The sequence below is a fragment of the Toxotes jaculatrix genome, chromosome 1 (genome assembly GCF_017976425.1).
Source record: "Toxotes jaculatrix isolate fToxJac2 chromosome 1, fToxJac2.pri, whole genome shotgun sequence".
NCBI classification, from domain to species: domain Eukaryota; kingdom Metazoa; phylum Chordata; class Actinopteri; family Toxotidae; genus Toxotes; species Toxotes jaculatrix.
Window position 1 is genome coordinate 26741318 of NC_054394.1, and position 14009 is coordinate 26755326.

The 14009-nt window shown below is 39.4% G+C and overlaps 1 protein-coding gene across 6 annotated transcripts in view; it reads left to right on the forward strand.

Annotated features, from left to right (window-relative positions):
- The window catches only part of myo9aa (myosin IXAa), a 95296-nt gene that overhangs the window by 50632 nt on the left and 30655 nt on the right, over positions 1–14009 (forward strand). For 5 of the 6 annotated variants that reach the window (XM_041032876.1, XM_041032877.1, XM_041032896.1 and 2 more), the window contains exons 6-11: positions 1553–1606; positions 4615–4712; positions 5214–5340; positions 6186–6275; positions 9278–9394; positions 9576–9710. In XM_041032876.1, the coding sequence (XP_040888810.1) occupies positions 1553–1606; positions 4615–4712; positions 5214–5340; positions 6186–6275; positions 9278–9394; positions 9576–9710 (621 nt within the window). The remainder of the gene's footprint in view (positions 1–1552; positions 1607–4614; positions 4713–5213; positions 5341–6185; positions 6276–9277; positions 9395–9575; positions 9711–14009) is intronic. The other variant, XM_041032888.1, reaches the window with a different exon arrangement.

The window sequence follows — 14009 nt, forward strand, 5'->3', positions numbered from 1 at the left end:
CTGCAAACAGGAAAGAGAGAAATGAGGACACAAAGGAAACACATTCCACTGTTGGTGGCTTTCAACACCTACTACATAGTCCCTCCCTCACTCTTTCATACAGACGCAAACAAGACCCTCCTGTGTTTTATAGATACAAGCAAGAGTGTTTTAATTTGTACGTCTGTTTGTGTTCATTTGTGTTTTGTGGGTGTAACTGCATGTGTGTGGGTTTTTGCATACACCTTGGTTTCATGTACCTTTGAGACACGCACTTGCACATTCTCATCCCAACACCACCGCTGATAAACACACACACATACAAAAAGACAGAGGCAGAAATGGTATTTGTCCATTGTCTCTGTTGAGTGTGTTGCCCACAAAGAAAACAGGTTTCACATAAGCATGAAGCAAAGCCACAGTAAACACATACACACACACACTTTAGGCGAATGGAATGTGGATTTTGTGTAAAACTTGCTGCATCTCTGTGTCTGAGTCTTGACAGTCACGCCATGACAGCCAGGGACCCGCTGTCCTCCTCCAAAATCCTTACGCCTACGTAGAAAAAAAATCAGGGAATTCCTTCCATTCCTCCCGGCCACTGACGTGCACATACAAACACACATGCATGCATAAATATATACACACATTCTTGCATTCTGCTCATACTCTTCTCTTGTGTCCCTCTTGCTCGTTCACTTGCTGTCTGGTCTGTGGGAGTTTACATAAAAAAAAATTGCACTCTTGCATCAGCTAGAGCTCTTTTGAATGGATTTCGCAACGACTCCTGCTCAGGACTTGTTTACAAGCTTCGTAAACACATTGCAGTTATGGCGGCGTTTTCGCAGTCAGTCTTTTTTCATACCTTGGTCCATAACTCATTCTGCACTTTGCTTTGAGAACCGCACCTGCGGTTTTGCATCTTTTAAAAAGCCCATTAGCTACAGATATACATTTGACTGACCATTATCTAGAGCAAACCATAAGTTTTTAGGTTGATTTCCTGCTTTTATATCAATCATTGGATACAATTAATTTAACTACTGAATGAAAATTATTGTGCAGAGACTTGAAACTTGCTTTAGACACTTGCAGTTTCCTGAAGGAAGGAAATGAATCATAAAAACTCATGGTATGCTTTCAGAAATGGTCAGGTGTAATGTATAGTAGAGCCATTTATTCATTCTGATTCCTTAATATGCATGTGTGTTGCAGATCTTCAGCTTTAAATCCACCATCTCATCCTGGCTTGATGTTTTCAATCATAGTGTGCTTTTTGTTTAGTGGCTGTCAGTTCTTTTTGTGTGATTACATCTCTCTCATCAGTGTCTACACGCTTTTGAACGTTTGACTTATGTCTGACTGTGAGTACCTGATACTTGTCTGTGTGTCTCTATGTAATGAACAGAGCTGTAAAATTCAGCCATAGCTTGCATCTTAACAGCATGTCCCTCCATTGCAGTTGCACATAAATCTTGTTGTACATGATCGTACAGTTTGTGTTGTCATTGGAATGCTGCTGTCTGACCGTAACCTCGCCCCCCTGTAAACTCTGCCTTAACATTTCCAGATGACAAAGACAACCCACCAACCGCACTGGGACAGTTACTGTGAGAGTGAACCGGTCAGTATCTGTGCCTCAGCCGTGTATGTGCTGTCCGTGTGTCTGTGCGTGTTGGAGAAGCCGCAACAAGTAGTTTTTTATCCTCCTGAGCACGTGCAGCTCAAGCCACACTTTCCCTGCACAGTGTCACACTCCTTCCCCGCCCCTCTCTTTGCTTATTTTGCCGCTCTTTGGATATTTCCTGGTTTGGTTTGGGTAGTGTTTATTTTAGCTTTGTTTGTTTTTGCTTTTCCCTGTTGTGCTGCTTCTCTGAGTTATGTTGGTATGTCTAGTCATATCCTGGCCACTGTAGCCTCCTGTGTTGCTGTAACCTGTGTGACTTTTTTGATCATTGACATTGCAGGGTTTTCTAGTACTGACAGTGAAATCCTCCAAGCTGAAGCTGAGGTCCTCACTCAGTTACAGAAAAAATGTGGGCAGTTTCGAACAATTCTCTAAATTCAAAATGACCCACATTCACTTCTGTTAATAGTATCAAGTCTCTTTTTTTAATCAAAGATATAAAAAAGATATAAAAATTAGAGGTTAGAAGAGTTTATTCAGTCGCCGCCCTTTGGCTGATGCGAGGCATTCATATTTGTTTGACTTTCAGCTTGGCTTATATCCTGTGTTAATAAGTGCCAAGTGGGACATATCAGAGCTTTCAGAGTTTCCCAGTTGTAATTAGGACTTGGATGTCGTGATGTGAATGCTATTTACAAGTCAGAAACTTGTAATTATGATAACTTCATAACTTCAGAAGAGACTTTGGATTCAGAATAAACCTGCTGACTTACTTAACATAATCTGAGGCCCACACTGTTTTTGATCGTGGATCATTTGATCCCTTTGCTTCTTCTCTGAAAGGTCAGCAGGGAAACCCAGACATCTGATTCTACCACATCACTGCTACACATGCAGACTTAAATGTTCATGTTCAGTTGTGGAGACGAGGTACCTTCCATCCACAGATGATGGCAGGACTTGACATCATATTTACTTTACATGCTCCCATTTTTCACCAGCTAGTTAGCGACTGAGCTACAGTATATTTACATGCTCATACTTCTTGGGTACCACAAGTTATTTTCCCAAAAACACACCTTCACCTCTTAATCATGGGGTCTGATTCAAATTAAACTTGCTGCTCAGCAGCAGAAATACTGGGACTGAACAATGTCAATGATCAAAAAAGTATTTTGTGATTTGTGTTGGGATTTTTTGGTTTTGTTGTGGGTATTACAGTTTCTGGTTATTAAAACATGCATGTAAGATGTAACAGTGAATGCTGACAATACTGAGATGCATAATGTAGTTTATGTAAACATTAGTGGATGGAAAATTATAAATATGCAGTGAATTCAGTGTGTTTAGTGTGTGATATTATTATTACAAATGTTTATGCAGGAAATTTTCTAAAGTGATGCATTTTAATGATTATAATAATTTTATTTTTGTAATTTTGTTTTGTTTCATTTCCAAAAAAATGTACAACAACCTCAAACATCTTTTTACCGCACTCACACTTTGTTTTCACTGGGAATAATTTTAATTCAGAGCAAGCAATACGATTTTTTTTTCTTTTTTTGTGTGTGTAATAAACGTAGATTTTCCTGCGATTGAAATGTAACACCAGAGTCACTAATAGGTCACAGTGAGTTTCTGTCGTGAAAGCAGAGAGAGAGGAGGCACGTTGGTGTAAGTGTGAGGCTCATGTTTGTCTTTCTGAGGACTCGGTATGTGATAATTATGGCAGCCACAGTGCAATGAAACCAGAGCAGAACTCACATTACGGTGGGGGTATGTAGCAAAAGACTGCGTAGTTGTGAGTTACATCAAAGCACGTGTTCCTAGTCTGGGAAAAACTCTTCCTCTCGTCATAAACAACTAATCCAGATCCTGATTTATCCATAAGTTTACGCCTTCTCGCGTTTGGTTGCTATATAATGTTTTTGTTGTACTTACAAAAGCTGCTGTACTTCAGTAAATAGAGCTAAATATTTTACAGCTATAGTTTTCTCTTGGTAGGTTCATGTTTTACATACACTTATATATACATATTTACTTATTATAGATTGAATTGAACAGTATTTAAAGTTGTTAAAATGAGTTCCACCTCATCCAGCTACAATATTAATCTTGCTTACAAGTCAGTACATAAATTTATACATATATATTTTTGTGTACTTTTGACATTTCTTTTGTTTTGCTTCTAAGAAATCCATATTTCTGCATGAGTAGAAGTCTGAAATCAGAACTTTTACTTGTAATGGGGTGTTATTAAATTATGACGCTGTGTTTTTAGTAAGCAAAAAATTTTTTTTTGGCCCCACTAGAGCAATTAAACTGGGTTTAAGAACAATCTGTCCACAGGCTGTTAGTGTGTCTGAGTATTTGTGAGGCCGACTGTCTGCACTTCACATGTATTACATGTGCTGTGTAAAAATTAGCGCCTGTCTGCACACATCACTGTCACTGTATCAAAACAAACTCCTCCTGCGTCTCCTCTCTGCTCGTTTAATTTGTCATCCATCTCTCAAACGCAGGCAAACCCATAAATTGCTGCTCTTCTCAGCTCTTCTGCCAGCTTGCCAAATTTCTGTGGATTGGTTTAAACGGGAAGCCAGGCTAGGATTTTCCACTACATGAGCAGAACCTGCACACGCTGCTGTTTCAGTAGACGCTCTGCATATCAGACTGGAGTATTGCTGTTTTGTTTGACCCCAAAGCTTCTTAATGATAGCTTATTTTAGTATGAGCCATTCAACTTGTCTGCTTCGGGCCACTCTGCTGTTTTTTGTTTCAGCTGCAAAGTAAACTAAGAAACTATTTTAAGTATCTTTGCTAGACACTCTGTAAACATTAAAAACACTTGGACAGTGTGTGTGTCAACAGTCTTTAGTGATTCCTTCTAAACTTCATAGCAACTTGTCATTAGCTGATTTGGCTTCCAGGCCGCCTCGTCCTAACAGCTGCTGTAAGCCTGACAACACCCGCTTACTTCTGTTTTTGTTTTTTTTCTTTTACAGGACTGCTTCACTGTTGAAGGAGAGGACCTGAAGCATGACTTTGAGAGGCTTCAGCTGGCCATGGAGATGGTGGGCTTTCTTCCTGCCACACGCAAACAGTGAGTGACACAAACGCAACCGCAGCAAGTGTGTGATAAGATAAACTTAAACAGTCCCTGTGGCAGTTTTGTTTTGCAAATAAGAAAACAGTGTCAGTTACAATACAACAGCAGTCACACAAATATCCATAAATACATCATTTGTTGACAAATGGATCACTTGTCTTTGGTATTACCCATTTATACTTGACACTTTACACTTGGTCAGGTTGAAACGCATTTAGCTGCCGTCACACACTTTATCACACTCACATACTGTACTTACCCCCCTTGTTTTATACTGTGCACATCAACCTTTTTGTCCACCACAGTTTCAAATCATCATCACTGCCTTTACCATAATATACATTTTATTTTTTATCATTATTTCAATAAAAATCGCTACTAAAAAACAATAAGAATCAAAGAATTCCATAGATTGACAGTAATTGCATTTACAGTTAGTTCTGTAGGATGTTTCCAGTGTGGCGTCTCTTAAACCTTTCCTCAACTGTTGTGTAGGATCTTCTCCCTGCTGTCGGCCATCCTTCACCTGGGCAACATCTGCTACAAGAGGAAAACCTACAGGGACGACTCAATAGACATCTGTAACCCAGAGGTGCTGCCTGTCGTCTCAGAACTGCTGGAGGTACATCATCACAATGCTACTGGGTGTTTTTACTGCTGCGCATTCTCTAAATGTGTGTTCAGATTTAAAAAAAAATAATGGATTGTGTCAAAGTCTAAAATAAATTATCTAAATCTAAAATAATATGGTTATAAATTAAGATAAAATCATAATACCGTAAAACATAATACCATGGTTTAAATATGGGCAGGTTCCCAGTAACATGAAGTCCAATAAAACTTATCTGTCAACACATATTTGTATATCAGTCTTTGTCTCACTTGGTCACCAGGTGTGTTCTTCAGCAGATTACCTTTGTATCGATTACATGCGACTGAGCTTTGTTTCACTGTCTACCACGAACACGTTTGTAAGGAGAAGTCTGGTGACACACAGGGTTATGCATATTCTTCTCCAGTCGAAGTTTGGTCGAATTAAATTTCCTCTGGAGCCTGTAGTAGTTAATAAATACACATGGGGCCCTAATGTTTACATTATATACTGCAGAGATTCCACTGAAGTGACAGTTGGTTATTATCCTTGTAATGTTGTTTAAGTTTTAGATAATTATTGTTTGTCGATCATTAGCTTCTTTAATGAGTAGACTCTTAACATATTAACCTTCATTATTACAAATTAATAGATGTGTGTTTGTGCAGACTGATCAGGGGAAGATGTTTCTCATGAGAGAGAACATTTCTCATATAGATTTTTTTTTTTTAAAGTACTCCTTCAACACGTCATCCAGCATTCAGTTACTTAAACACTGTCAAAGATGAAAGGCCACTTGAAAAGAAAATGGCAGGTTCCTCTTGAACGAGTCTGACTCTTAACTCATTTACTGTCTCTCTCGCTGTCATCGCTAGGTCAAAGAGGAGATGCTGTTCGAAGCTCTGACGACACGGAAGACGGTTACTGTGGGAGAGAAGCTGATTGTTCCCTACAAACTTGCCGAGGTGAGACTACAGTTTTCCAGCCTTACTAACAGTAAATACATACAGCTGTAAATGCCTCAAAGCCACATCATATGAATAAAGTCGCTTTTGCACTGTTTTCTCCATCATCCTCTTCTTGCTCTGACTGATGGGGTGCTATATGAACATAGGCAAACCTAGAATCATTTTGGTTATTTTACACGACAGATTCCTCCCCGTGTCACTCTCACTGTTTTGAAGTGGTTGGGCCGCAGTTGTAAAGTTGTCTTGAGATGTATTTTATTTTTGTGCAGCAATCAGGGTATAGCAGTTGCTGAATCAAAATACTTGAAAAAAAGGGCAAAATATAAAAAATATGTCTAAGTATAAAGTATCTCTCAACTCCGGATAGGCCATTTTACCTTTTAGAAAACAAAAAGATAACAGTTAAACTTCTGTAAAGACATTTTGTTGTGACATTCAAAAGTCACAGTACTGATGTCAAGTGCAAGTCTTATATCACTTCCTGTTAATATGAAGCTGTTAAATAGGTCAGTTTCTCACATACTGGTGCAAAAACTGTCTGCCATGAAGATTAGTGTGTAGCATGTACTGTATGCTGTAAGTATGTAGTGTGGAACTGGGACACGGCAACAGAGCCGGACCTCAAGAAACACCGGTGTGAGCATGGAGGTTTTTGTATGTTTGAACATTTTCTCACGCCTCATAAATAAAGCCTCATACTGAGTTGTGCGACTAAAGGCACTTCGCCAACTCAATAACCGCGCTGCAGTCATGGCTCTTCAGTGTGACCCGGCCGTGTTTACGGGACAGTGTGCACCAGTGCTGGACCTCCTCCTGCTCCCTCTCTTTGCAGCTCTTTCGATCTGTGGCCACACATGTGCACATGGTCACGCCGACACACACTTACACACACATGCACAAAGTCCTTCAGTCTGTTTAGAGAGAAAAGGGAAGGCATTTCAAGCCCCTCTACAGTTTTCATTGGAACCTCTGCTCTGAAAACAAACACACGTCATGGTCTGTGGATGAGAGCCATCTGAAAGAGAAGAGGGAACAACATGGATACGCAGTGTAACATGACTGTCAGTTTGATTCAAGTCATTTTTACACATGTACAGTAGATACTGCAATGCACACGTATTTTATTAGCCTGTAAACTCATCATGATGCTTAAATATTTCATATTCCAATGATCTTTTCTTATGAAATCTTTTCCTAAACACATACTTAGAATTTAGGCAGATGATTATCTAATTTTCCGGTACAAATTTCTTACGATGTTCAGCCAGGGAAACTGTCTCAGCAGCATTTTACCTCTAACTCTCCCAGAAGACGGTCATTCGTTACACGTTCCCATCGAAATGGCAACAACTTCGAAACGGGCTGTTAGATATTTAGGAGCCATTTCATATGAACAAACAGTGATTGTTTTGGTAGCATACTGGGTGGTCTCTGTATAAATATTGCTCAGTCACAGTCACAACAATCACGTTGCCTGTTAACTGAAATCATACACTTGAAAACCTCACAGAAATCTGAGCGTTTCTGTAATGAGTTTTCTCCATTTGGTCAGAGTTATGAGGCTAGTTCCCTCTCAATGTTTTTAGTCCAACTTCCTCTAAATAATGAAAAGCTTATGAGTCATTAGACCACAGTATGTATGGAGTTCAAAATAATATCTGTCCTGACTCATGGACAGCATATTTGGTCTGAGGTGGCTAAAAATATCCTGGTTAATTATTTAGAAACAAAGGAATTTTAACTTTGAGTCGCAACTCTATGGTTTGTTTTGTTTCTGAAGACTGTGGCTCAACTTTGCTGCTGCAAGGTCAAATCTTTCCAGCGGATACAGGAATTAGAAAGTTTTTCTCAATAATTTGACAAGGAGGTTTTTGTCAAATAATCTCTGTGGTTACGAAAGAACACACAACGTTGATTAAGAACTATTCTTTCTCAGTCTACCCCAGATTTTAAATACTCGGCTACATAAAGTTTATGAATATGATTGTAACTAATGTGACATAATAAAAAGACAACTACTGTTACTTCCAAATATTTAATGTTTGCCATCTGTGTATCATGTTGGTCTTCACAGCAGCAGAGCCTCACAGGCTGTATATTTAGTAGATACAGCCTATGTTTAGCCTATTAAAACTAATATTTCCATTAGGCGGTGACTGAAATGCAAACTTTCTGCAGCCTCATCCATCAGAATTTGGCAGCTCATACCATCTGTGCCACACTAGATCGGATTGACAGATCTCATGAGTCAACCTGAAGAGTGTTAGGCTGGATAATGACATTAATAATGGCCCAGGGACGTCCTGCTGTGACACCGTGCAGTCTGCCAGCACGTCTGCGATGTTGCGTCCTTGTGCCAAAGTTTCAGTCGAGAATATCAACGTCAGAGATGCGTTTGGGCAGTAGGACTCACTCTTTTTTCTTCGTTATCTGCTTTTTACATTTTAGAATATACTTTTTTTTAGGTTTTCCAAAAAGTTCTGAGTGGCGACTGACAGGACAGTGAGTTTGTGATTTATACTCAGGTCAAACTATAAATGGTTGGTTGTAAAGTAGAAATACAACTGCCTGTATATCTTGAGTCCTTTTTGAATAACGGTTTTCAGACTAGGCCAGTGTCTGAGGATATAAATTCATTTTGTGTTCTATATGTAAGTACCTCCATTCATTGTTTTTTTTATGCTGGACCGGTACAAAAGTGCAGTGTTAGAACACTAGGCTTTCAAGGCCGAACTGTAACGTCAAATACAGATGTGTGGGACGCTGAGCTTGGCGGGGTGAGTCAGGAATAGTGTCTGCAAGGGGTGTCGAGTATCAGTTGGCAACTAAAGTAATGCATGACTCCTCAAGCCTCAGACAAGGTTACAAATAAAAACAGCATAGCAAGTGAAAGTTTGGGTAGCTTACTCAAACGTTTTGTTTCCTAATCCTTAAAATGGAATACGAGATATTACTGACGAGAGTAACACTAAATGGATTCTGTATGTGTCCACGTCCAGGCTGGCACTGTGCGAGACTCCATGGCAAAGTCCCTGTACAGTGCTCTCTTCGACTGGATTGTCTTCAGGATCAACCATGCTCTGCTCAATATCAAGGACCTGGAGGACACCACCAAGGTAGGACGACACAAAATGAACTTTCACTCATAACATTGCTTATGGTAAGAGTCAAGTTTTAAGATGAAACAGTTTCTGAGATTTTGAAATGCTGATCAGTGAATTTCAGAAAACAAGGTTAAGCAACATTTTAGGAAGAAAGATTTAATTTTGTTGCATTGTGTTTGGGTGTCTCCCTCAGATCTTGTCCATCGGCGTTCTTGACATTTTTGGTTTTGAAGACTACGAGAACAACAGCTTCGAACAATTCTGCATCAACTTTGCCAACGAACGTCTCCAGCACTACTTCAACCAGCACATCTTCAAGCTTGAGCAAGTAAGATGCCTCTTAAGTTCTTTGGCTATGACTTTTTCAAAGGAAATCCCTCATCCTTATCACACCACACAGAGCACATACACACACTCACCCCTCACTGTGACCACCCCGACCGTGGATGTATACTTTCTTAAGTGAGCTGATTAACTTCAAAGGGCTTTTTACAGTCATGATCAGTAAGTTTTGCCTGTAAGTTAAACATTGTGTTTACCCTCAGACTGACTGAATCAGCAGCCTGCCCTGACATGTTTTTAAGGGCTGGAGCTGTTTGAAAGCTTCCATGCAGTTCATGAATTACACCAAGACATGAAGGTCCGCGTCCTCAGTCATTCCTGTTTTGCACAAAGGCAGTTGTTCACAAATCCTGTCTTACTTACATGTCATAAATATGTCAAGACTCAAACAGTAAACGTCTGTCATGGAAAGAGACTTCAAAGACTTCTTTGTCTTGAAGCTGAAGGTAAATTGAATTCTGAATAAAGGCTCTGTGGATTAAGGACTTCACAAGAATCACAGTTTCAAAGCTTCATAAATTAAAGTTGTCGAGCATGTGTGTTTTAATGCAACCTCATCAGGGAACAATCTTGAACACAAGTATGTATGCAGAAGCCTTTTTATACTTTGATAAAAATCTATACGTGTACAATGTACAAAGGTTAAGACACCCAGTCAGCAAACAGTCTTTTCATTCTTGTGAAACATTTCTTTCAGCCTTCCTTGTAGAATGCTTCATGCTTGGAAGCAGTTTGTAAAAACATATTTGAGATCAGACTGAATGTTTAATAAAGTTTGGGGCCAGTAAAGGCCATTATAAAAACCTTAATCTTTAGTATCTTTAAGTAGTTCATTGTTGATTTTAAAATATGTTCAGGATCACAGTCATGTAATATCCTTCAGCTTTTTTTTTTCCACTGACACTGAGTCTTCAGCTTCCAGTATTTGTGTTGATACTTATTAGAATCCCACAGCACTTCCTGTGCTACTGGTTGTTGCACTAACCGAGGTCATAATAGACCCCAAACAAAACAGTCGGCAAGGTGCTCTCTTTAAATGCTTCCTCTGTGTGTGTGTGTGTGTGTGTGTGTGTGTGTGTGTTCTTTTTGTGTTTGTGTTGAATACTGAAAATGTAGTCCTTTTTTGATGAGACCGCACATGACCATTTTCCCAGCGCTCCTTTTGAATTTCCTTGATCCTCCAGATTTTTTCTTGATGTCATCTGCTCCCTATTTCTTACATTTATTAAAGAGCAACTTAACATCCTGTTATGGCTTAAACATGTGGCTTTCACAAAATCACAAAAAAATGAATTCAAACCCCAAGGTGGGTGATCAGGGGCTGAATGTGGCATTACCTTATATGTTGTGTAGTGAGTTTTATATAATATGCGAGGTTGACTGTTCTGTTTTTTTCTTTATTTTATTATTTTTTTAATGAATGGATCCAAGTAAGAGTAATCTGCCATTTGAACTTTAACAAACAACATGCTCAGATTTATTCCCTGCACAGATTGTGTTTACCTCTTTCACCTTGAAAAAGAACAGAACAACCGGTCTGTGTGTGTGCGTCCGTGTGTGTGTGTGTGTGTGTGCGTGTGTGTGTGTGTGTGTGTGTGTGTGTGGTGTGTGTGTGTGCGTGCGTGCGTGCGTGCGTGCGTGCGCGCGTGTGCGTGCATGCGTGTGCCTGTGCGTGTGTGTGTGCACTTTGTGCAGATGTATTGTCTTTGAGTGTTTTGGTTGAAACCCTGAATTAAACAGCCACAGCATCAGATAGTGACAGAGCCAATGCTAATGTCCTGATGGGTAAACCACTGCCTGCCTGCATGCAGCTCACACATTCCGTGGAGCAGTTGTCAAACTTTAGTTACAGCAGGCTGCCAAATGCAAAAGTCACACTCGTGATATTCAGCTGTACCTGACTTTACTTTGACAGTACCTCAGGCTTGACACTTGTTGGTTATACAGGTGCGAGATTATACCAGTGACTATGTTCTGTACTTTTACATTAGTTTTGTCATGACTTTAGTTCTCAGCTTTGCAGAGATGTAGACAGACTAAGCCAGCCCAGGCACACTGGTTTACAAAATATCGACCTCTGCAGCACCCAGTTACTCTGCATGTGAGCAGGGCTGTGAAATGATCAGTAAATGTGTTCTCCTATTGATTTCTAATGTTTCCATGGATCAAGCTGCCACTACAGTTTTTAAGCCACATATTTTTTTTTTTTTAAATTGGCCTCCTGGATTTTATCAGGCCAGTGAGAGAATAAAATCCATTCATATCATTTTTGTAAAAATCTTCTAAACTTTGTTTACAGAACACGTTTCCTTTGATATTACAGCAGTTGGTTAAAACTGGTCTGAGGAAACTGGAGAGCTTAGTAATTCATAACGACCCAGGTACAGAATAGCATTAGTTGCGTGTGGAGAAATCGATGTACAACCACTGAGGCTGACCCAGAGCTGGAATGCTTTATATTTCCGTTGAGACCAGCTTCACACCCTCGTCTACAGTTACTTACAGTACATTTCCAGTCATCTGTCAACCCGTGAGTCACTTTATTGTGATGACAGAGGCAGGAATGGGCTCATATTCATGATGTAATTAGTGGGCACAATTAATAAAACACTATTAACAGAAACTGCAAAACAAATATGAGAGAAGCTGATGCTGCACAGTGTGGAGACATGCTGTGCTGTCTTTTCTTGTCAGTTGAGTCAAAATAAGAGTGAATCACTGCAGTTATAGGATGATGATTGAAGGGGATTTTGAGGGGGTGGACACAGTATCCTGTGCAATATAATGCAATCCAGCGCAACATCCCCCACAAACCACAGCTCAGTGATTACCGAAGAGTTGAGTCAGCACCCATCTGACACACGAATTGAATATGGTAAGCTTCACAAATGTGTATTCCAGGGCTGTTGTATTGGATTATGTTGCACAGGTGTTCATTTTATGGTTTCCAGCCTGTGTGTGTGTCTCAAGTCTTATTAGAAGACACAGGAGTGAAAACCTGTCTTTAGTGAGTTACTCAGGTGAAGACAACTAGCACGTTCTGAGATGTTGATATTGTGAGAGGATGAAAAGACAGGTGTGTCGTACAGCTTTAACTTTATTATTATTACTGGCGGAAATTTGCTTTGCAGCCAAACATTCGCCAAAGAGGTCACAGGAGTGCACCGGTGACACTATGTAACATTCAGTAGCTTATCGCCGCTAACGTCAACGTCAAATATTTATTTCTGCGTAATTGACATTACTGAGTCAGTTTGCTTATTATGGTTCTTGTCTTTTTATGCTACTACTGCGCTAAATGCTAGCATTTACAATTCTGCTTTAAATGTCTCTATAGATATAGATAAACACTGTGGCTGTCTTGTATAACTAGGAGAAAAATGAACGTATGAGTTCAAGAGGATGAAACATCTGTGCTTTTCAGTAGGGCAGAGTAACCGCTGCTGTCGGGGAAGATGTTTAGTTAAAAACAGTTTAAAATAAGAATTTTGTTGATAGGACTCATTTGGATTGTTTGCATGGACAAATCTCAGCACAAACAACAAATCACAGAGAAGAAAAAGAACATGTTACAGACACGCTGCTGTAACGTTAATGAAGTGTCAAACATTTTTCTACAAGAATGGCCAGAAGCAGAAATGATTATGAAATCTACTCAACACTCAGTCATTGGGTCTTATTTTACCAAATACTGAAGAAAAGGATCACTTTGCTTTTTAAAGTATTCTTCCCTGTGTAGTTTATTGTCCTCCGCACACAAATTGGCACAAGCAGCAGTAATTAACTTCGTTTTTTTTCAGCCTTTTGACTTTAGGGTAACAAGAGAAGAGACAAAAGAAAAGGAGATTCCAGTGATTTTTATTAAACCTCCCCTGGATTAAGGTCTTTATTGGTTAAATCTCTTTCCCAGGAACACAGGAAAATAACATACATGGGGAGGAACAATGATAAATGCTCTGAATGCTTCTCTCATTATTAAACCACCACGAGGCCAGGCAAGATCTGCCAGCATGAAAGCATTTATACAAACAGCATTGTTGCTTTGATTGTAAAATGTAAAACAGCCTGAACCACCATGGGACCAGCTGTCTGTTCTTAATGGCACATTGATAATTAATATTTTAATGGATTCCTGGAGATATTGCCTTTGATTACAAATGCACTGTACACCTTCTGAATTTGAAACTGACTTTGAATCTCTGTAATTCCTCTTTTTTGTCTTTTTTTTAAATGTTACAAATAGATGTTATAAAATAAGAGTCATTTCATTGCAACATGAGAAATG